A 25,076-nucleotide genomic window follows, 5' to 3' on the forward strand; every position below is an offset into this window, starting at 1 on the left:
GTGATGTAGCAGGTTGGGATGGAGTATTAATTCTGGAGAAATACTGCATTTGCTACCATGCTTGCAAGTTGCTGGAGCATGGAGGGTCATCTTTTAAAGAACATAATTTTAATAGGATGAAGTATATTTGTTTATTGTTATTATTACTGTGAGTTTATTATGCACCTGCCCTATTATAAGCACTTAAGTGTATATGTAGAATAAACAATAAGCCTATGAGAATATTTCTATCACCATCTTTGATGATAAAATTGAGATAAAAATAAACTGTCTAAGCTTATATAACAAGAAAGAGAAAGAGTTGAAATCTAAACCTAGGTAGCCTCGCTCCAGAATCCATACTTTAATCACAACATGTCATTCCTCTCATACTTGTTTAAACATCCTTCTCAGCATTTAAAACTATGCCATAATAATATTATGCAATTCTGATTACAGAAAAAGCCTCTTTGTCTATCTGTTATTCATTGTCCTTAGCATTGTGATTTTGCAACCTTGAGGTATTTACAGGCTTAGATTTTGGTTCACTTCCATAGGCCTCCATGGCATGGGAACCACCTTGATCTAATGGCCTCCTTGTTTAATTAATTTAATAAACTTCATGTTATTTTTCTTGCTATGTTCTTCCTTAGTGTAAATTTGAATCTAATTTTACATATACAAATATAACCCCAAATCTAGAATCTGTCAAATAAAAGACAAATCTGGTTTTAATAAGCAGAGACTTAATTCAAAAAGATTACTGCAGGAGAGGGAAAGAGACTGTTGTGATGGTGAGAATGTTGATTATAATAAGGTATGCAAGTATCTTGAGAGTATAGAAAGGAGTAAGCAAAACCAGAAAGAATAGGATGTGTGGAAGTGGGATGAAAGGGTGGTGTGATGGAATAGTAGGTCAGAGAATATTTTTTCCTGAGGCCAGCCTTTTCTCAGAAGTGGTTGTATGCTGGCTGATGCTGGGGGTAAACCAAAGTTTAGGGCCCTGGAGAAAGGAGAGAAGCTTAACTCATTTGGCTAATAAGCATTTTGTTTCAATTGACCAGTGGGACAAGTAGTTAAGGTAATAATTGATGAGACAAATAATGGTGTGGAGAGGGGAAAATATCCCCTCTCTTTTCTTTTAATTCTTCTGGCTGGTCTAATAATCAAATTGACATGAGATAGACAAACGAGAGAAAAAAAAGTATTATATAAGTACATACAAAAGTTCTATAAGAATATGGGACCTGAGTTCAAACCGGGCAGTTGAAACTTATATGTCATTTTGAACTAAGGAGAAAGTGGGATAATGGTTTGGAGTTCGAAGGCAAGGTAGGCAATTCACAGGTAGGTGAGAAGGAGCAAACTTTTGGTAAACAAATTCCTGCTGGGCCACCCTCAAAAAGTGAGACACGGGCCACACTGAGTTCATGCTATGCTAAGGTGATATCCCTTCCTGGGGCAGATTTTGCTATCTGAATTCTTTTAGACAGGTAAGGGTGAGGTAAAAGCCTCCTTTTGAGTCTTTCATTTCTTAAAAATAACCAGCTTAAAATAATCAATATCTCAATAAGGCATATTGTGGGGTGGCAAGCTTTGCCCCGCCTCAATGAGAATTTGAAGGGTCTGTACCTGACCTCATCATAATTAAGTAAAGGGTTTTTGTGAATCGTATCTTAGTCATAGACAGAAGGGTTAGCTTCTTTGACTTTTCCTTTTCAGGAGCACAGGGTTTATGTAAATTCGACCTTTTCAAATCCCTATTATCTAATAATTGGCATGTTATTAAAAATTTATTTAGAACTAGAGAAAAAGACATTAGAGAATAACGATTCCCAGATATGCATTTATTCACCAACCTTTTATTATAAGGCTTTCTTTTGAGTTTGCAGATTAAAACTTTTAATCTTCTTCCTGGCAATAACTACACAAGAAGTACATTGTCTAAAATGGTTGGCTTCAGGTTCTTTAACGTAAAGAAACTTGACAAGCATTCTGAATGAAAAGTCTTTCTAGATTTTTATATTGTTTACTTTCTAGTCTTTATTAACATAAGTGAGCACTGAATTGGATGTTTTAGAATAGCTCCACATAGGCAAGTGACATCGTTCAAATAATTATTAAGTAAATTGATAACATATAATTGTTTAAAGTCTGGCCGTTGCTCTCAGCTCCTGAGAGGAAGCTTCTAACTCCTAGGAATGTCCTGCTTGATAAAAGTGCATTTGTTTACCTGGAGACCTTGGAACACCTAGATGGTCTATGCTAACAATGTGATTTATGATGTGGTTTGGGCAATGTGGTAATAGCTCAATATCTGGAAGGGTGGATAAAAATGTCAACCATGTAGGGGGTCACCGATGTCTATATGACTAAGCCAGAATGAAAACTCTGGCAATCACATGATTTTCCTGGTTGGCAGTACTTCATGCATGCTGCCACGCATCACTGCTAGTAATAAGCCTTGTTCATTTGGCTCCATTGTAATAGGACAACTGGAAGATAGTGTCTGGAACTTTCCTAAACCCTTTCTTATGTGCCTTTTCTCTATTTCCTTTTACTGTAATAAATCGAAACCATGAGCATAATGGCTTTTCTAAATTCTGTGAGTCTTCTAACAAATTCTTACACCTGGGGGCATCTCAAAGTTTGCACTTTCTAATAAGTTCAACATAGAAATTATCACTCATATTAACTACACCTATAAAACATAAGTGAGTATTGAATTGAATTGGGCATTTTAGAAAGGCGCTATATTGGCAAGCTGCTAAAATTGCATCATTCAAACAATTATTAAGTAAACTGGTAACATGTAATCATTTGAATATTATGATTACAATAATAGACTAGACAATTTACATAATGCCGTGAGTTGAGTAAAGTGGATGTCAGTAAAGTGAACTTTACTGTATCTTGGTTAAGAAAATTATGAGAAGGCCTGCTTTTGCTCACTTTAGAGACATGAATATTTAGCTGATCATTATGCGTGATATAATGATATTTTAAAGGGATCTTTTACTCAGGATCTTTTGAAGATATTAAAAGGACTTGTTCAGATTACTGAATCTATAAACTGTAATATAAAATAGTTACAATTTAGGGGCATATTTATGATTAATAAACTTGAATAAATCATGAGATCTGTTATAAATTCTCATTTCCAGCTCAATAAGAACTGTTGATAATTATTAAAAAGTGCTTCTAAGAGAACAGTTTTTAATTAAACTAGATTCTTCTTAGATCAGATCCTAGAGATACTTCTATGACTCCTACTTGTCTCATCTTACATATACTTATATTTTGCTTTAAGGTACTTTGCCCTGAGATTTTTAACTTTGCCTATGCATTTATTCAAAGAATAAGTGGAGAGGTTTTCATCAATTGGTTTATATGTGGTTTATCTTTCTCTACTATGAATTAAGTGCTGGCTGTTTTGTTGGAGCTCCAGAGTAATGGAGCTCCCTGCTTATGTAATCTGATCCCTGATCCCCTCCTTGACAGCATTTTTCTCTGTAAGAGTAGTGTGCTCCATCTGTCATCATCACGGACATGTAAAACTCATTTTGGACTAAAAAGTCACTTTATGTTTGAAATCAAGAATAAAATGAATTTTCCTTAATGCATAGCACACTAAACATCCATCGCATATTGAAGCAGCAACTTGTGAAGTGATATTTTTCCATCACTTCATGCTCCATTTTGGGTATATTACACTAGAAATTTGGGAAGATGGCTGGTAATTTGTCCTGGCTCAATATAGATGTAATCCCTGTCTTCTTCTATAAGATTAACAGGCTTTTCCAAAATAGAATAGAGCTAATTCCATAATGCAAACCCCGAAGACAGAGTTATCCCAGAGTGAGAGGTCACTGCTCTTTATTTTTGTGACAAAAAAATTGCAACTCTTTCTCTTTTTTTTTTTTTTTTGGTCTCTTTTCTTTTTCTCTTTTAATAAACAGCTGAGTTCTACATCCATAGGTGTGGCAGAACAAGGTGAGGGTGATACGATGGTTCAGATCCGGACATGTTGTTGGAGCCTGAACAGTGTAAGGAAAGTGACTATGTTAGAGGGCTGCTTTGCAGGGGAGACTGAGCCAAGCAGAGTGAGAAGAGTGACCACTTAGAAAAATGGTCTAGTATGGGTTGTCATAGCCTAGTGCAGGGTGAAGTGGCATCCATACAGAGGGACCCTGCTAATGAAGTGTGGGTGTGAGGAGGCCATCTGCATGGAGCATGAAGCAGTGGTGGTATTGAGAGATTGACTACATATAGGAATTTGATCAATCAAGCACACATATTAAGGATATAGGAGTCAAGTTTATCACTTTTGGAGAAGGAAGCTCCAAATATAGAAAATAAGAAAATAAGAATGAATTCCGGAGTGTTGCATTAGAATTGGAGATGTTTGTGTGAACTTGTAGTTTTGCAGAGTCAGTTCTGCTATAATATGACATACATTTCCTAAAAGCTGTCATGTCATGCAAAAATCACGCAATAAAAACCACAGAGTTTATGGAAAAATTAGGTTGGAGCAAGTACTTCATTAGTGATACATTTAAAAAAAGATTAGAACATAATAAAAATGAAAGCACAGAGTACACATGTTAAATGGATAAGAAATACATAAATGCTATAGTAAATATGGCCCTTGACCTTGAAAAGGACTAGAATTTTGCTTATGGAAGTAGGTGTCAGAAGAATTACAGCTTCTGTGTTATTGTTAACCGGTGGAAGAAGAGTTATTTGTAATCAGACAGAAAGTTGTAATACCACGTGAGATGGGTGTGACTCATAGCACTTGATGAACTGAAGTAAATGGTAGATGCTGGAAGTGTGTATGTGTGCATGTGTGTGTGTTTTGTGTACAAGGCTTGGTTCAACTGAATGCAATTTTATGTGTTCATATTGTTTCCTGAAAATGAAATCATGCTTCAGCAAACACAAAATTTTTGCTATGCTTAAATTGTTCCTAAATATGTCAGTTGAATTGGCACAAATTCATATTCTCAAACAAGTGTCAAAATAGAATTCATTTTTACAGAAATATATATTGAAATAATTATAGATACAAATGCAGACATTCACTCAGATTTATATTTCCTATTTCCAACCATTGAGAGGGCTTTGGAGAGGCAAAATTGCAATAGCAATGAGCATATTTAGCTTTCAGATCTCAGAACCTAAATACCACCAAAAAGAACCAGGACTTAGAGAAATGGCTGATTCCAGAGCTGGAACAGGTAAAGTATAAGATAAGCACACATCAGAAGGGCATAGAAACCAGCCTGAGTAGTTTCTCACTGGCCAAATCTCTGAAAATTTTATCATTACAATGAATAATGATTGTAACATATTATAAACAATTAAAATAAGAAATTATGAGTCTCTACTGATAAATTAGTAAATGAAAAAATTAAACGATTGGGGAGGGATGGGACATTTCACATCACTTTCTCAAACAATGATAATTACAAAAGTAAGAACAAGAAACAGGCACAATTTTCATCAATGATCAAAGTGAGCAATCATCAATCATGAAATAAGTTTGAACATAAGTTCCATTCTGTAGGATGCAATGAAAAGCACATAGGTTCACTTTTGCCACATTGCTGTTTAAGTTGTATAATCTGAATCTAATCGTTAGGAAACATAGAGCAAACCAAAATTGGAGACATTCTACAAAATAACTGGCCTATAATGTTCAAAAGTTTCAAGTTCTTGAAAGTCAAAGAAAGGCTGAGAAACTATTACAGACTGACTGAAGGACTAGAGAAAAATGACAAGTAAATATAAAATGTGATTCCGAACTGAATCTTTTTGCTATCAAGAACATCATGGGAACATTTGGTGAAATTTCAATGGGGTCATGATTTGATAGTTGTTATGGACTGAATTGTTGTTACCACCCTTCCACCACACCTCAATTCATATGATGAAGCCCTAATTTCCAATGTGACCATATTTGGAGACAGAATGTGTAGGAGGTAATTAAGGTTAAATGAGGTTATAGGGTAGGGCCTAATCTCATAGGACTGGTGTCCTTATAAAAAGAGGAAGAGCATGCTCTCTCTCTATGCACACACACCAAGGAAAGGCCATGTAAGGACACAGAGAGATGGCAACCATCTGTAAGCCAGGAAGAAAGCACTCACCTGGAAACAAATCAGCCCCTTGAACTTGAACTTTCCAGAATTGTGAGAAATAAATTTCTGTTGTTTAAGCCAACCAGTCTATGATATTTTTTAATTGAAGCCCGAACAGACAATGGTCATAATTTAACAATGTTAATTTCCTGATTTTGATGGTTGTATTCTGATTGAGAAAATATTTTTTTCATAGGAAATATACACCACAGTATTCAGGAATAATGAGGTCTGAAACTTAAAATAGTTCAGGAAAAAGTTCTTTGTAGTATATTTCTTTTTCTAAAAGCTTGAGATTGTTTTTAAATAAAATTGTTTTAAACACACACACACACACACACACACACACACACACACACAACCTCACAGAAGTTCTAGTTATTTTAAAGAGGTATTAGGCAAACTAAATATTTTCTAAGGACATTTGGCCTTGATGTAATAGGTTTAATTTCAGGAGTATAACAGAATAAAATACACAGGGGAAAAAAAAAACACATTTGTTGATGAAAAAAATATCAACTAGCTAGTTTAGAATTTTTTTTTTTTTTTTTAAACCAGTTGACCTGTATATCCAAAGAAACTTTCTGGAGTAGATTAGAGCTTTAATTACTGAAAGGTAGAAACAAAAGGGGAACCGAGACTCGGCTTTAGCACTTATTGCATGTGTGCTGGACATTGTGCTAATGAGCTCTCACATATTAAGCAAAATACAGCCCTTTTCCTAGTACATTGCTTTAAACCAGAAATATGAAAACTTGACCCTAAGAACAGGTAATGTACTCTTTCAGATTTATTTGTTTCTTGTTTATTATTTGTCTGTTTTTTTATTTGTTATTTGTCTATTCATTGAAACCATACCTTGTATAAAAAAAGGTATTTTTCAAATGGATTATTTTCAAGTTAATTACAGATATTCCTCTGTGACCAGGAAAATAACTTTTACTTCATTCGTCATTTTATCTGATTCACATATGGAAATCAGTAAATGGACAAAAATGTGAAGGGCTGATATTTTGATATTTTGATATTTTTTATTGATATAAATGAGCTTTGGATCTTAGGGGAAATACATCACACATGAATTCTATACTTTAAGGGTCAAAATATTCCCACAATACTCATCACTCAGTCAATAGTGACAGAATGCTCATCTTTTTTCGCTAGGTCTGAAGAAAGTCCATCAAGCCTAAAGCAGGCTGCTGGTTACATAATGCTAATATCTCTCTATTAATCTTTTCACTAATATCTGAAATTCTACCAATAGAGATTTATTTTTCTTTGCTTCTATGGCTTAATTTATAGAAAAAGTATTTGGGGTTGGTTGTTAAAAAACAAAATTTGAGGTCAGATCTAAGTTTGAATCGCACTTCTGTCATTTAAGAACTCTTTGAATTAATATAAATTCTTTAATCAGAATCTCAGCTTCTTCAGTGATAATGTCTAACTCAAAGGTCCATTGTAAGGATTAAACTGGATAATTTATGGAAAAGTCTCTAGTTAATGTAAATACCTTAAAATTTTAAAGGAATATTAAGAGAATTTAATTCTAACTTTTTTTAAGTAACCCCAAATGTCTAAAATGTTGCCCTTTATCCTCAAAATAACTCTTCAGAGTAGGTATTATCTCTTTTTATAGATGACTAAAGAAACTCAAAGAGATAAAGTATTTTTTCTAAAGACACTTCAACAGTAAAAAACGAAGTGGGAATTAAATTCAAGACCTGGCACACTAATGGGCACCAAAAGAAAAGAGGACTTTATTCAAAGGGGACCTTCAGGATCTATACTTATTGTCAAATTAATTCTAGGAAGTGTCTGTGTCTGGTTAACAAGGCCAGGATGCATTGCTTGGAGACGACCATAGCTGCTTTTATTTAGGTTGGCTAAATCTGGGATAACGACTCTACTGAGAGATTTTCAATGAGATTTCAAAATAAAGCCAGGATAAAAGCTAAGGTCGATAGTTGGAAAAGACTGGATTTTGTACCCCTAAAAAAGACAGCACCTAGGTCTAGGGGGGGACATGGATAGAGATCAGTGATTTTAGGAAATAAAGTACAGAGCGAAGAGATCTGACAGTTCATGGTTTTGTTAACCAACTTTCCCCCCCTTGCTACTCTTCTCAAATGACCTATCCCACCAACCCACATTCACATAAACACACACACACACACACACACACACACACACACACACACACGCACACACGCACACACGCACACACACACACAAGCAACTTTTGTCTTCAAAAAGAGGAAAGTATTAATTGAACAGACTTCCGATCTTTCATTTCATGAGCAATGTGGTCTCCAGGGAAAAGAGTGTTGGCTTTATTTTCGGTAGAGTTGAGACTTAACTCAGTCTCTGCCTATGCTTTTCTTACATATTTCTTATTTTCTGGCAAGTTTTCCTTCAGTGGCTGAATTATATTTAGATTTTCCTCTCCTCTTATCTACAACATTCTGCGTATGATACATTCTAGTACATTTCATACTTTAGTCTATCATTGATCCACTAATTATACTTTTGGCTGAGCTGTAAACATATATACATATATTTGAGGTCAAGAATTTTATTTTATAAGACTCTATTTACAGAGTCAGTACTTAGCATGTACATAATAAATTACTGAATAGACAAGTAATTGAATAAATCAAAAAAATGCTTTTCCTTCTTCGAAGCTAATTTGCTTTGTTCATTCAATTTATATCCACTCATCCACTGAACAAACATCCCTTAAGCACATACTCTGTTCAAGATGTGAGGGTTATAAAGAAAAAAATGAGAAGTATTAGCTCTTAAGAAATTTAAACATTATCAAGTTGTAAAGTACGTGGAATGACATCTTTATGCCTTGTTTAAATGGGGGTGATGGGAGCTTGAATGTATCCTTCCCAACCTCATCCTACAACTCTAATCAAACTATGGGACCTGTCCTGAGCTAAGCAGTGGCTGGGCCTGGGGGATGTGAGGCTTTTTGCTTATGAGAGGAAAAACAGAGCTGATAGAGAACTTCCATCCTCTGTCTTGGAGGAGAGTTTGGAGGCACTTGATAGAGACCCAAGGGGCAACTTGATAGAGAGGCACTTGATAGAGACCCAAGGGATCTGGGTAATACTGGTTTGCAGAGATTTGTGAATTCTCGGGAAATGGTGATGTATTTTCCTGATTGAGGGTTTCTCAGATGACAGCAGGTTTCTCTTTTCCCCCAGGAACTTTGGGAGGATTGAGCAGATGCAGTGAGACCCTCCTGGCCCTGATTCTAGAAGAATACCAATCTTTGCCACTGAAAAGACTGAACAGAGAGGCTTCTTCAAGCATCAATCTACAGGAATTATATCTTAGCATTGGACAAATCTCTGACCCATTTTATCAGAAATTGCCTTCATTCTCAAGATTGTTGCCACCCAAGATATCTCAGCAGCTGGAACCTAACGTTCTTCCACTGCCATCACCAATAAATAGACACCGCCTACCTAAGACGTCCCAGCATCCAAAGTGAAGAGAATCAAGAGAACACAAAATAAATGGTTTCTAACAAAATAGAGCTATTGGCAAAGTCTACCCCTAGGTCAGCAGAGTTCTCTTACCTTGTATAATGAACAGTTAAAGACAATAGAAAAGATGGCTGGGGAAGCATAAAAATATCTCAGCTTTCATAAAACTGAAATTGTAGTTAATAATTATAGGCCAATCTTTCAGATTTGGATAAGAACAAAGAATAACAAAAATTTCCTGAAATTGATCTAAGTAGATCTTAAAAATTAGCTAGTTAACATAAATATTATTATTTGACATCTTAAACTTTTTTTTGAGGTGGGGGGCAGACAGGGTCTAAATAATGTTATTTAAGTGTTGACAAAGCTGGGCTAGATTTCGACCTTGAATTTGAACAAAAGGAACACCCTAATTCTCAATATACAAAATCATAAAAACAATTAAAGAGATTCAAGCATAACACACACGTGTGTGTTATGCTTGAATCTCAACTTTGCTGGACCTATAAATATGGACTATAATTTGCAACAAACAAACAAACAAATCGATAAATAGGAGAAACAAAACCTCTGTGAAAACAAATGAAATAAAGAGGGGAAAGAATAGATTCGGAAAACAGATCCAGTCAACTTTCTATGTGAATAACAGGGGTGCTCAAAGAAGAAAAATGAGGAGATAAAGAAGAAGAAGTTATTAAACAGTAGAGGGAAGTTTATCTGAGCAGAAGCAGATGCAAATCTTCAGATTAAAATGCTTCAGTAAATTTCAAGCAAGAAAGATTTTTAAAAAGACATATATTATTGTGAATAAAGACCACTAACTCAGAATTTTTTTAAAAAGTAAGCCTTTACTATTTATAAAAACTGTATTACAGGAGGGCAGGAGAGAGTGTTCACAAATCAGAGGTTGATGATCATCACAACCCAGTTCTTTAGCACATCAAAATTACCGGCTTTTAAAAAATATCTGAGTGTACTCAAGACCCTCTAAATTTTGCCTATGATGAGCACAGAATGAGGTGTCTCAGGACATCCTGAGTGAAGATGATTCTTTATGATGCTCATCAAGGGAGGGTACAGTGGGCTTTACAAGTGAGCATATTTCAAAAAGCCCATATGAAAGAGAAACTGAAAGGAGTCATCTATTTAGTAAAATATTTAAGATCTGTAAATAAATTATACTATTTATCCTGAGGAATAAAATATTAAATAATTTACTGTTGTAATTTTTAAGTTCTAGCATTCAAGAACTGGAATTCTGTCAACGATGGCAAGGGTGATTTCCTAATTAATACTTTGGCACATCTTGGCAAGATTCCAGGACTCCAGAAAATAAAAGAAAAATCCAAAAAGCTTCCCGAGAGAAAAAAAGTATTTGATTTCTGTAGAAATAGTTTTATATGACAATGTCATTTACCTTTTCTAAAACTCAGTTGTTTAATACTTTTACTATAGCATGAAACATTAACTTGATGTTTTATAGTAAATATATAGTAAGTAACAATCTATTTGGATTGATATGGACTAAGTATGAGGGGTGTGTGTGTGTTCATGTGCATATGTGCCTGTTACTAAAATGAATTCTAACCACCAAAGACTTAATTTTATAATAACATTAATCCACTGAAATTTTATATAAAATAGACTTTGGTCAGGCAGAGTTTGAACTCTGTTGCAAACAGTACACATACAAAAGAAATTAAGCATAATAATATTTGAGCAAAGACATAACATTACTAATTTGACCATTTTTTTAAATCAAGAAAACACTACCAAACACACTCATATTACTACTTTATATACATTTATTTTTCATATTTCTTATATAGCTTTTTACATACATTATTCTTTCACTGACTTCAGTTTCATAATCTTTGGGACTGAAGACATAATACCTACATTTAAGAAACTGATATGATTAGAAAGTATTCACTTCTTTGTAAATCTGCCTCCATGGGGGGGTGGGAAATACATGAATATACAGGAAGTATTCACACTGGCAAGAGTAGTCTGGGAGTGCTGAATAGGATCCATTTGACCATCTGTTTTATGAGTCATATTTCTTCAACTAAACAATCAGTGAATATCAAGAGACAGCACCAGATTATATTAGGGTATTTTACACTGGACATTTGGGGCTCAGGGTCTTCCATTCTGGCCCATATTCTTCTTGGATGCTTTTCGTTTATTTAGATTTGACTCTAGATAGTGGGAAAGGAAGGTGAGGCAGAGGAATGGTATTTAGACTTCAAGTTCCAGCTGGTTTTGGCTGCCATGTTCATGAAAACAATTGTCACCTTCTTTCCACCAAGGTACCTTGAAAGAAAACAAGGTTAGGGCATTTTATAGTTTCTTTCACTGGGCCTGTCAGAGATTAGTATCGAAAAAAAGATATTTTCTGTAATTAATATCTAAGCTTAGAAAGAGATGGGAATAAAAATTGTTTGAGTTGGGGAAAAATAAAAGAACAAAAATATTTACCCCACCCACACTGACTATATTCTCTTTTTCCCAAGCCTGTTCTCCTTGAAAATCTTGTTGAACATACCAAAGCATCTATCACTCTTAACCTTTGCAAGGGAATAATTTGGGAGAAAAAATGTCAATGAAGAAAAGAGGTAGAAACTGGAGGGTGAAAAGAAGCTGATGTTTTGTTATTCACAGAAACTCCTGTGTACTCACTGAGATTCTTCAACCTTCCATGTTTTACCAGTTTTTTCCTACTTTTCCATATGGTATAAAATTTCACTCCACTGCCCAGGATCCTTATTATTTTTAAGAGTACATTTTTTATAACTCTCAGAGGAGTGAAAGGGTACTTGCATTAGTCTTTTCTTCATCTAATGTCTGCTTTAGAAAATAGTGTAACTTGTGATTTGACCTGTCTAGACACATTGTCTTAATTTCTCTCTATAAATTGAGCTCACTCAATTTCATCACACAGGTGCTACACACACATCTAGGCTTGAGGTGAGCAAAACTTTCACTAGTGGAGTCGTCATTTATATCCATATTTAGAACACTGTACAGTACCTCCCAATAAACGGAATCATCATAGCAGTTCTGGTCAAGTGGCTGTCCCCAGATGGGTAACTTTAGAATTAAACCTGTGAAGGTGGGGAGAAAATAAGTCATGTCATGATGCTAAATAGGAAAACCTACTTGCATAGTAGTTAAATAGTCTAAAGTAATTACTGTTATAAAATCATCTCCTAGAGCTTACATGATTACTGTCAGAAGTTCAGAACATTTTTAAATTTATCAATCAATATGATTATTAAATTATGCTGAGAGCATGAGGTACAAGGAAGTGTTTACTTTTATACTGACCTGTGAATATCCCTCCAACAACTGCAGTTCCAATAGAAGAACCTAGTGCTGCTGCTTGCATGGCCCAGGTAGACCTAGGAAGCCAAAATAAAAGAATCTTGTTTTTTTGCAGGAAGCCAGCAAACAAATCTCACTCGAAGGTGTGGATGCCTGCCACCTTCCGGCCAGAATGCAGTATTACACACAAATAACCAAACGTTTATTACACTTTTCCTTTTATTTCATATATTTATTTTCTTTGAAACTCTTGAATGATGTAAAAAAAAATCTTATAAGCACTTAAACTAGAACCACCCTTTTCTTCAAAATGATAAAAAGATCGTCCTTAGACAAGGTTTAGTATTTTCTAAAAATGTACCAGGTTTTGATCTGTGACCTGATTCATTCAACAAATACTTATTGAGTACTTGCTTCTCACCAGCTTCTCTTCTAGGCACTGAGGACCAAATAATGCACAAAACAAACATGAGCTTCAACCTCTCCTCACCCAATCCCCAAAGAAATAATTGTAATGAAATTTAAAAATCAGTAAGGTCAGAAAAGCTCATTTTAACATATATTGTAGAGATAACTCATTGAAGATATTAAAGTATATCTTTATATGTCATCTTAGAAGTAGTTACCTTAAAATGAAATGAGTAAAAAATACCTTATAATCTTAGGAATGGAAGAATGTAATAATAAGCTATTGAAATGCATAAGGGTGTTACATGAGTGACAAACACACTAGGCATGTAGGAATCTCCTTAGCATAGGGCCTCACCCTTAGCAGGCAATTAGTAAACAGTTGTTCAAAGATTGAATGAGTGACTGCAGAAAAGCAAACAATTGGAAAATGAGAGCGTGTTAGTGTTTCATCCTCATCATTTAAAGAAAAGAATGTACAAAATAGATTTTTTTTCTCTTTACTTGAAGAGATTAAATTTTTCAACTATATAAAAAAATTATAGAAGTAACACATGATGAATATAAAAAATATTAGAAACCATAAATTAAGAAAAAAAAGAGAAAAAGTTTAATTTCCCTCAAATCTTATCACTATAAAAATGTAAAATATAAAACATATATTTTTATAAAAATTCAATCACGTTATAATACTAACGTTTCCATTGAATCTTAATGTCCTTTTATGTTAGTAAATGTAGATCTGGATCAAAATTTTAATTGCTACAGAGTATTACACTGTGTAAATATACTGTAATTATAGTTTTATAGGTTGGATATTTAGGTTGCTTCCAACACTTTATATTTTGTAAAATATAAAGCTGTGAGAATACATCCTCTTACGAACACTGTGAACTTGTTCAATAATTTTCCTAAAATGATGTGTATCTAGAAATGAGATTTTTAGTAAAAATTAATAAGCCACTTAAGGGCTTTTCCAAATTGAAAATTGTCAATTCATCTCCTCATTTCTTTAGTCACCATTTGGTATTATTATTTATTTAATATTTATCAATTTGATAACTAAGAAATTAGTAACTCATTTTCATTTGCATTTCTTTGATTACTAGTGAGGTTGCATATTTAATATATACTTATTTTTTTTTATTTTATCATGCCTGATTTGCATTAAAAACATTTTGGTATTGGGTCTTAAAATTCTGTTAGATCCTGGAAAAAACTGAAAGAAAATGTGAATATTTCTAGGATTGTCTTCCAAATTTGCAAAAGGGGTAAAAAAGAAACATATAGAAAAATGAGTCAGCTATACACCTAAAGGAAGAAGCAAACTTTCTATTCAGTAGAAAATATGATTAAGTAAGTTTTTCAAATATTTATCGTTACTGGTCTCAACAGGGTTAAATTTTAATCTGCTAAAATCTTAGAGAAGATTTTTCTTTTCAAATTATACCACTCTAGCCAGTGGTCATCTTGGGACATTTTCAAATACACATTCACCTTCTCTTCATGCTTGCAATTGGCTTTAAAAACTGATATTTTCTTCCTTCTGATTTACTTTCTGATTGATTTGTACTCTATGATCTTTGTAGCTGTTTTGTACAGATGGTACTCATAAAAAATTGTTTCAACCGCCTTGCTTAAAAGTGACAAACCTGATGGTTTATGACATTACTTTTATTCTCCAGGATTTGATGAGAGCTGTTCTTCCTCTGGCCATTTAAATAAACACTATGCCCACTTTGGGAAGAGTCTAGGTCTGCTAGGGATTTTAGAGAATAAATAGTACAACTCTGCTTTTACAGAAGAGGAAGCAGAACCAGAGAAGTTGAGAGATTTGTCAAAGGTTGCATAACTAGTTAGTAGTAAAGTCGGAGCCATCTGCCAATTTTCCTGATTCTCCAGATCCAACGGCTTTCTGCCTTATGCTAACTCATTCTCCTTTGTATGGATTGGACTGAAAGGACTGCTCAGTTCATCACATATGTTCATATGTCCCATTTTGTGGGGTCAAGTAAAAGAGTAAGACGATTGTAATCTGACTCTGATTATCAAATGGCCTTATCTGCTAGGAGACAGTTGCCTATGGTAGAGTAATTAAATTAACACTGTTAATTTACAAAAATCCTCCGCAAATATTAACGTTAGTAAAGACACATCTTCCAATCCATTTTATTCCCTCAGTTATGCGTATTTTTGGCTATGATAAGGACAATACTTAGGAACTGTGGTCTGGACTGCTAAAGAAGCAGCTCCTTCATCACCGGATTTCACAGAGTGAGAGAAAACATCATCAGACGTGGCGGGGGAGGGGCCGAGAAAACCCTGTTCTTTCACTCACTTGTCAGACACTCCCATGGCTACTGCCGCAATGCCCGCAAGGCCTCCTATCACACCAGGCAAACCATGCAAGTTATGAACCCCGCATGTATCTTGGATCCTCAGTTTAGTAGCAAAAAGTGGCTAAAATTGTAAAACAAAGGGTTATTATTTTGTTAGATATACAGAACTCTATAACTAAAGTAAAAGATCATGCAGGAAAAATTCTACTTACAGTCCACTTCTCCATCTGTATCTAAAACCCACTTCAATCGAAGAAACTGAATACATGGATGGCGAAACTCCTCATTTCAGTCTTTAGTAGTTAGATTTGAAGGTGAGTGATCTCAAGTCTTATGCCTTCTTACCTACTGGCCTTATCTTAAATGCCCTTAAAAGGGCATAAGGTCCTTAATTATACAAAACAAACACCAACAACAAAAACTTTAATGGAACTGCCTTGAGGAAAGTAGCACAAGTATTTAACATTCAATTCATACTAAGTTATAAACAACTGATATTGAATTCTTTCCTGCTACTCAAAAGAAGTCAGGAAAAAGCAGAAATCACTGGACACAAATGCAAGTCATATCTTTGACAAGAAGGCAAATGATGCCCCCAGACAAGGAGAAGTGCTTATAAAAAGGGTTTTCATAGCTTTTCTATGCTGGTGGGATGTGAGATGATGGTGCAGATACAAAGTTTGACTTAGAGCATCTGTCATACTTACAGTCAGAAACTTAAATCCAAGCACAGAGACCATTCCTGCAGTGCTCCCAATGATCATAGAAACGCACAGGCTAATGTCCATGTCCGCACAAGTGCCCACAGAAACCCCTCCAGCAAGGGTTGCATTCTGAATATGAACCTGTGTGAAATACAGAAACATGAATGAAGTGAACCGAATGAGGCAAAGTTCAGAAGGATGGAAGGAATCTAGGGTTCGATGGACCCCATGACACATTCTTCAGTTGCAAGGACTATTATTTTGAAAAACAGGATTCTTTGTAATTATAGAAGGCCTTTCTTCTAAGCAGTTGAGATTTGATATCTTTCTTGCCAGGATTTCTTGGTAGTGTATGAGTGATCAGGTTAGTGAGACCAGTGTGGGGAGGGATGCGGGGAAACCAAAAGAAGTTGTAGTAGAAGGGCGGGAGTGTATAGAGCAATTATTCTAGCAGCATTTTGTCTGCTGATGCAATATTGATATTCCAATACTGAAAGAGAGAATGTGGAGATATCTAAGTATACACATTACACAGGAAAGACAAGAGCTTTCACAAATGTCACTGTACTGAGAACATTTGAGGATAGAGGAAAGAGTCACTAATTTCTCTTTACAAGAATTCCACAGAAAAATAATATTTCATCTATTCTGCCTGAAAGAAAAGGTTCTCAGTACTTTTACACGAGAACCACTGAGCTGTACATGTTAATTTTTTTCAACTTTCTCTTATGAAACCATTAGTAGAAAATTGAAATAACATGTCCTTTAGTATGCTTGAAAAAAATGACAATATCCTTTTCTTCCACCAGGTTAGAAAAAAAGAGAGGCTGTTCATAGGATTAATCCTTCTATTCAGTAGAAAATATGATTAAGTAAGTTTTTCAAATATTTATCGTTACTGGTCTCAACAGGGTTAAATTTTAATCTGCTAAAATCTTAGAGAAGATTTTTCTTTTCAAATTATACCACTCTAGCCAGTGGTCATCTTGGGACATTTTCAAATACACATTCACCTTCTCTTCATGCTTGCAATTGGCTTTAAAAACTGATATTTTCTTCCTTCTGATTTACTTTCTGATTGATTTGTACTCTATGATCTTTGTAGCTGTTTTGTACAGATGGTACTCATAAAAAATTGTTTCAACCGCCTTGCTTAAAAGTGACAAACCTGATGGTTTATGACATTACTTTTATTCTCCAGGATTTGATGAGAGCTGTTCTTCCTCTGGCCATTTAAATAAACACTATGCCCACTTTGGGAAGAGTCTAGGTCTGCTAGGGATTTTAGAGAATAAATAGTACAACTCTGCTTTTGCAGAAGAGGAAGCAGAACCAGAGAAGTTGAGTGATTTGTCAAAGGTTGCATAACTAGTTAGTAGTAAAGTCGGAGCCATCTGCCAATTTTCCTGATTCTCCAGATCCCACGGCTTTCTGCCTTATGCTAACTCATTCTCCTTTGTATGGATTGGACTGAAAGGACTGCTCAGTTCATCACATATGTTCATATGTCCCATTTTGTGGGGTCAAGTAAAAGAGTAAGACGATTGTAATCTGACTCTGATTATCAAATGGCCTTATCTGTTAGGAGACAGTTGCCTATGGTAGAGTAATTAAATTAACACTGTTAATTTACAAAAATCCTCCGCAAATATTAACGTTAGTAAAGACACATCTTCCAATCCATTTTATTCCCTCAGTTATGCGTATTTTTGGCTACGATAAGGACAATACTTAGGAACTGTGGTCTGGACTGCTAAAGAAGCAGCTCCTTCATCACCGGATTTCACAGAGTGAGAGAAAACATCATCAGACGTGGCGGGGGAGGGGCCGAGAAAACCCTGTTCTTTCACTCACTTGTCAGACACTCCCATGGCTACTGCCGCAATGCCCGCAAGGCCTCCTATCACACCAGGCAAACCATGCAGGTTATGAACCCCGCATGTATCTTGGATCCTCAGTTTAGTAGCAAAAAGTGGCTAAAATTGTAAAACAAAGGGTTATTATTTTGTTAGATATACAGAACTCTATAACTAAAGTAAAAGATCATGCAGGAAAAATTCTACTTACAGTCCACTTCTCCATCTGTATCTAAAACCCACTTCAATCGAAGAAACTGAATACATGGATGGCGAAACTCCTCATTTCAGTCTTTAGTAGTTAGATTTGAAGGTGAGTGATCTCAAGTCTTATGCCTTCTTACCTACTGGCCTTATCTTAAATGCCCTTAAAAGGGCATAAGGTCCTTAATTATACAAAACAAACACCAACAACAAAAACTTTAATGGAACTGCCTTGAGGAAAGTAGCACAAGTATTTAACATTCAATTCATACTAAGTTATAAACAACTGATATTGAATTCTTTCCTGCTACTCAAAAGAAGTCAGGAAAAAGCAGAAATCACTGGACACAAATGCAAGTCATATCTTTGACAAGAAGGCAAATGATGCCCCCAGACAAGGAGAAGTGCTTATAAAAAGGGTTTTCATAGCTTTTCTATGCTGGTGGGATGTGAGATGATGGTGCAGATACAAAGTTTGACTTAGAGCATCTGTCATACTTACAGTCAGAAACTTAAATCCAAGCACAGAGACCATTCCTGCAGTGCTCCCAATGATCATAGAAACGCACAGGCTAATGTCCATGTCCGCACAAGTGCCCACAGAAACCCCTCCAGCAAGGGTTGCATTCTGAATATGAACCTGTGTGAAATACAGAAACATGAATGAAGTGAACCGAATGAGGCAAAGTTCAGAAGGATGGAAGGAATCTAGGGTTCGATGGACCCCATGACACATTCTTCAGTTGCAAGGACTATTATTTTGAAAAACAGGATTCTTTGTAATTATAGAAGGCCTTTCTTCTAAGCAGTTGAGATTTGATATCTTTCTTGCCAGGATTTCTTGGTAGTGTATGAGTGATCAGGTTAGTGAGACCAGTGTGGGGAGGGATGCGGGGAAACCAAAAGAAGTTGTAGTAGAAGGGCGGGAGTGTATAGAGCAATTATTCTAGCAGCATTTTGTCTGCTGATGCAATATTGATATTCCAATACTGAAAGAGAGAATGTGGAGATATCTAAGTATACACATTACACAGGAAAGACAAGAGCTTTCACAAATGTCACTGTACTGAGAACATTTGAGGATAGAGGAAAGAGTCACTAATTTCTCTTTACAAGAATTCCACAGAAAAATAATATTTCATCTATTCTGCCTGAAAGAAAAGGTTCTCAGTACTTTTACACGAGAACCACTGAGCTGTACATGTTAATTTTTTTCAACTTTCTCTTATGAAACCATTAGTAGAAAATTGAAATAACATGTCCTTTAGCTATGCTTGAAAAAAATGACAATATCCTTTTCTTCCACCAGGTTAGAAAAAAAGAGAGGCTGTTCATAGGATTAGTCCTTCACTGCCATTTCTCTACCTCAGAGGCAAGAAACACAAAAGAGCAACTTGGGGGCTTTAAAAAAATCTTATATTTTGAAATAATTTTAGCCTATGTGAAAGTTGAGAAAATACTGCAGAGAGTTTCCATATATCCCTCATCTAGTTTCCCCCAGTGTAAATATCTTACATAATCATAGAACCGGGAAATTAGCACTGATATAATAATATTAAAGACCTGAATTGAATTTTACTAGTATTCTCACTAATGTCCTTTTTCTTTTTCAGAATTTTATTCGGGATCTCACCTTTCATTTAGCTGTTATTTCTTTGAGAGGAATATTTGCAATTAGGAAAATAGAATCCACTTGCATCTTCCACTCTCTTTTTCTACTTTTGGCAAGTCCTGTTTCTCAGGAACATGTTCTAAGGATGTGGGGACGGTTAGCTCTATCATTAAAGAAATATGCCTCAAATCTTTGATTTTTAGACTATATTCCCTACTATAAATTCCTTGATAACATTTTTTAATTTGCCAGAGTATGAATTTGATGAAGAAATGAATGAATAATGTTATCTTCAAAATATTCTTCAAGGTCTGCAGTGTTGTGGTTTTTGACAGCTTAGCAGTGATGGAGAAATGACCTACTCATCTGAGAAACCATTAGTGTCAATTAGTGAAGCTTCCATGGGAGTGAAGGAGAGCAGTTTTCCACTCCCAAATATACCATTTTGGGGATATTGATTATTTTGTGTTGGTTAATTTTAAGAAACAAAAAACTCAGGAAGAACCTTTGACTTTTCCTCTATACCTAAAAGAATTTAGACAGAGGACTTACTCCAGGAAAGGAGCTATGACCATAGATAATTATATTTTAATATGAACTAGGTGTGACGGACAGGAAGGAACCCAGCAAGGCCCTTTTGATCAAAGTTCTTTCTGTGTGCCACTGTTAAATGTGGTCCAACAAACATTTATTTACCAAACATAAGCTTCTCCATCTCCACATGAATTGTTTTCCTCTCATTCGATGTCCAAACCATCACTCCCCTTTCTTTTTAGCTCAAGATGGCACACAAGCCTCAATTGTCTGATTTTTCCTTGGATCCCATATTCTTATGGATACCCATATATACATACATAATTAAATTTAATTATTTTTCTCTTGTTGATCTGTCTCATGTCAATTTAATTCTTAGGCCAGCCAGAAGAACTAAGAAGGGAAATAGGGAAAAATTTCCCCTCCTCACAGAGGTTAATATGATACTTACCATGCTGAGCTTGCCTCGGTGCTCAACGAGACTGGAGAATGCATAGGCTGTGAGCACGCAGGCAGCGAGAGAGAAGTATGTGTTTACAATGGCCCTGTACTGTTTGTCTCCAGCATCGGCAACGGCTGAATTAAAACTGGGCCAAAATATCCATAGGAAAAGAGTTCCTGGAGTAAACCACAAAAGAGGAATATTAGTTCTGCATATGGATGACAGTCCGGGGGAGGTAGTTTGCCTTGGACACTGACAATGTTTCTACTCTTGGGCTTGGTTATTCAAGAGTTAGGGGAAAAGTCAGCATAAACAAAAGTTGGATTCAGAGGATGTTCCCTTCTGAACATCTTCGCATCTGTGTTGGAGTTAACTTTCCATTGTGCCTGACCAAATAGACAAGAATCTGGCAAGTTTACCCCTACTCACCAATCATTGCAAACAAATCTGAGTGGTACTCAGACTCCTCATTGTCATGTCCCCTTCTCAGGCCTGGTCGATATAAGATGCCTGCTACAGCCAAGCCAAAGTAGGCCCCAAAGGCATGGATCGTCATTGATGCTCCTATATCAGAGGCCTGATGGGGCAAAACATTCACATAAATAGAAGTGAAAATAAGTCTCACTGCAGGAGTAAAGTTAATGAAAGGAATGTTTTATTGGTTAAGCAATAGATCAAGAGAAAGACAAAATATGTCAGAGAAAGGGGGATAAAACAAGATAGTAGAGCAGAAGAAATACAGGCTTTGGAGCCACATAGAACTGACTTTTAATCCTAGGTCAGATACTTTCTTGTGATGTGACTTTAAACAAATTACTATACTTCTTTGAATTTCAGGTTCTGTAAAATGGAAAAATATTTCCCAGCCAGCATAAGTGAGACCATGTTGTAAAGTGCTAGGTCCTTAGTGGGCATTCAATACATTTTAGGTTATGTATCCAGGTTAGGGAGATTTTCAGTGAAATATTATGCATTGCACATAATGTAAAACAAAGATGATTTTTGTATTTACTTGACATCGCAGATAAAAGTCACTTAATTGCAATGCAAAAACTTGAAGCCTCAAAAAGCCCAGGTCTTTCTCATATTTTTTCACTATGTTTATGGTGATATGAAAACAGGTCTGAGGTCCAAGATTTATTTGAAGAAATATATTTTAAGTCCTTCTTTAGTACATTGTATGGCTTTGACCCAGTTTTCTACATGTCCTGTCTTTTGAGGGAAACGGCAGAGTGCCAAACCTGAGGCATTGATAGGAAAATAATATGACTTTATTAATTTATTTAAGATTTCATACTTAATAAACTTCTATGTACCTTTCAGGTCCAGCTTATCTGTTATTTCCTCAGAGAGCCCTTCCTTGTTCACCAAATCTAAATTAGGTTTTCCAGTTACATTCTCTCATAGGCCCCTCTACTTATTTTTCATAGTATGTATTATAGTTTATAATAACATTTATGTATGTGTGTATGTGTGTGTGTGTGTATGTGCATGCTTGTGTGCCTATGGGTGGGTGGGTGAATTTATGATTATTTGTTTGATGTTTGTCTCCCTCACTAGACTGTATACCCTATAATAATAGGAATCTTAACTACTTCATTTGTCACTGAATTACCAACATATGACACCTAGAAAGTTGTCAAAAATAACGGCTGTTGGATTAAATATTCAATAGAAGCATACACAAAATATTGAAAAGTACCCAGATATGTTCTATTCATAATCCTTGAGGAACTGAATGAGATTGGAGAAGAAATTTGACCTAGGCATTAACAAAAGCCTTAGAAAAGGCTATTCACCTAGTAATTGAAATAGAAATAGAAATTGATCATTGATAGATAATATAATGCAATAAAAAAGAGTTTGGGAGTTAGAAAAATCTAAGGTTGAATCCAGATTCAAGCAAGTCATTTAGTATCTGTGATCATCAATTTTTTGTGTGTATAAATAGTAACAACAATAATACCTACCTTACAGTGTTACAATGATGAAATGAGACAATGCTTATAAAGCTCCTGATTTACAGTAGGCATTCAAATAATGAGGGCTATTATTACTACTTGCCATGGTATCACTGTCGCCAAGGTTTGTCCCTGCATAGAGTGGGCATCCATTATTACGACCACAATTGATGTCCAAAGCTAGGTAAGTATAAATGCTCTAACTCTTACCATAAACTTCTCAACAACCAGATATTCATTGCCAACAAAGACAGTAATTTCTATGATTGTCATGATCAGCATTTGGATTGGACTTATTTTTCCCAGGACAGCTCCAAAAGAAATCAGGACTGTAGCTGTGCTGAAGTCTGCATTTATCATGCTGAGGGGAAAAGAAAGAATACATTAAAGAATAATGCACACCCAAAATAAAACTGTGAGTTGTAATGAACTCTAGCATCACCTTATCCAGAGTGTAAGGCTCTTCCCCCCATCAGTCCCCATCAGGCACTTTTTCCAAGACGACTTTTGCCCTCTCCCACTTTCTAACCCTTCCTCTCTTCCATTCATTATACATTCTTTAGTTCTCTAACATTTACTTTATCTTAACCTACCTGGTCTTTATCTCATTTTTGGTTTTACTTTATTTTTGTCGATCTGATAAATGAATTCTTTTCTAAAGTGTTTACATTTCAAAAGTAATCTTAGAAAAATACCTAATGGTAGATTTTTGCTTCCTGTAGCTGAGATGGAAAAAATAATAATTTTATGCAAGGGAATTTCTTATACCCTTAAAGTCAGACCAGAGAGGACATAGACATGCATCCATTATCCAGCTCAGTAGAGCAAGGCTTTGACTTGCATTCTTGGAGCACGACAATCTGCTATTGCCTAAGGGAGACAATTTGGCAGCTAGTTCTGAGGCTGACTGACAAGAGACTAAACAGAGAAACAACTGCTCTGAAAGTACAATGAATGAAAACTAAGGGATGCTCACCTTATGATTCCAATAGGAATTTTCTGTCCATGGTAGTGCAGGATTCCCCATATAAGAGTGCCCCACTGGAGACCCAGAGCACCAATGAACAGGTTGATACCCACACTACTGAAACCATATTTCTTCATGAAGGTCATGAGGAAGCCAAACCCAACAAATATCATAACATGCACATCTTGGAATACTGCAAAAGAGCAAAGAGAAAAAATTGTTAGGGGAGTACTAAGAAAGTGTTACATCATAGTAGATCCCATTTATTTAATGCTACATCCTTTGCATACGACACTGCAAAGGGAGTGCATTAACTGGGCAGCCAAAGCCTGGGTTTTAGTGCCAGCTTGGCTACTTACTAGCCATGAGACCTTGGGCAAGTTTTCAGTATTTGAGCCTCTTCTTGGAACACTGGGCACTAACATCAGTGTGCTTTTCATAGTGTGCCTTTTATCCTCTCCTTGAAGAGTTTTCTATTATTTTCCACCCAAGGAAAACTTTGCAAAACACAGTGCACGTATTACCTGCTCTTGCAAACTTATCCCATACTCCCAGGGAAAATTAATATTTCCTCTTGTCTTTCACACACAACTTTCTGTATATACCTCAGCTTCAGCATTTGTCACATTTATTAGCATTTATTTAGTATGCATCACACTATAATAGTCAATGAGTTGTCCATCTCCTGCACTAGATAGTTTTCTGATTGATGAGATTAGGACATATTCATCCATTGATCCCCAGAATTTGGCATAAAAGCCTGCATATAATAAAAGAGGCAATAGTGACTAAATGAATGATCTACAGTCTCCATTTATCAAATGTGTATAATAGTACCAGCCCTGGAAATCTTACCAGATCTTTATTTAAGTCAAATGAGATAATGTCTTTGTTAGCACTTTCTAAACCAAGGTAAGAAATGCTGTATCCCTTTTTTTTTTATCTTTCCAGATTTATTTCTGTGCAAATACACATGTACATTTATTTTTACAAAAAATATCATACTATAAATACCATCTATAACAGTATCTTGGTGTCAATTTAGATCTATATTTTATCTGGTGTGCATGTAGATCTATATCATTAAAACTACATAGCCTTCC

At 35.4% G+C, this 25,076-nt stretch overlaps 2 protein-coding genes across 4 annotated transcripts in view; one reads left to right on the forward strand and one right to left on the reverse strand.

The window, feature by feature from the left end:
• The window catches only part of CUNH6orf141 (chromosome unknown C6orf141 homolog), a 58,098-nt gene that overhangs the window by 31,556 nt on the left and 1,466 nt on the right, over nucleotides 1–25,076 (forward strand). Inside the window, exon 2 of one of the 2 annotated variants that reach the window (XR_002779115.1) lies at nucleotides 9,335–10,782. The exons of the other annotated variant lie outside the window; for it this stretch is intronic. The gene's annotated coding sequence lies outside the window, so the exon portion shown is untranslated. Of the gene's footprint in view, nucleotides 1–9,334; nucleotides 10,783–25,076 lie in introns of those variants that run through there. 2 annotated transcript variants of the gene reach the window in all.
• RHAG (Rh associated glycoprotein) overlaps nucleotides 10,870–25,076 on the reverse strand; it is a 31,760-nt gene continuing 17,553 nt past the window's right edge. Inside the window, exons 2-10 of one of the 2 annotated variants that reach the window (XM_011354803.2) lie at nucleotides 23,983–24,166; nucleotides 23,217–23,367; nucleotides 21,475–21,622; nucleotides 21,055–21,221; nucleotides 18,960–19,097; nucleotides 18,252–18,373; nucleotides 12,950–13,023; nucleotides 12,653–12,726; nucleotides 10,870–11,935 (exon numbers count right to left, since the gene is read on the reverse strand). In XM_011354803.2, the coding sequence (XP_011353105.1) occupies nucleotides 11,861–11,935; nucleotides 12,653–12,726; nucleotides 12,950–13,023; nucleotides 18,252–18,373; nucleotides 18,960–19,097; nucleotides 21,055–21,221; nucleotides 21,475–21,622; nucleotides 23,217–23,367; nucleotides 23,983–24,166 (1,133 nt within the window). In that variant the 3' untranslated portion in view covers nucleotides 10,870–11,860. Of the gene's footprint in view, nucleotides 12,727–12,949; nucleotides 13,024–18,251; nucleotides 18,374–18,959; nucleotides 19,098–21,054; nucleotides 21,222–21,474; nucleotides 21,623–23,216; nucleotides 23,368–23,982; nucleotides 24,167–25,076 lie in introns of both variants that reach the window. The other variant, XM_023527684.1, reaches the window with a different exon arrangement.

The sequence above is a fragment of the Pteropus vampyrus genome, unplaced genomic scaffold, assembly GCF_000151845.1.
Source record: "Pteropus vampyrus isolate Shadow unplaced genomic scaffold, Pvam_2.0 Scaffold18, whole genome shotgun sequence".
Taxonomy (NCBI): Eukaryota; Metazoa; Chordata; class Mammalia; order Chiroptera; family Pteropodidae; genus Pteropus; species Pteropus vampyrus.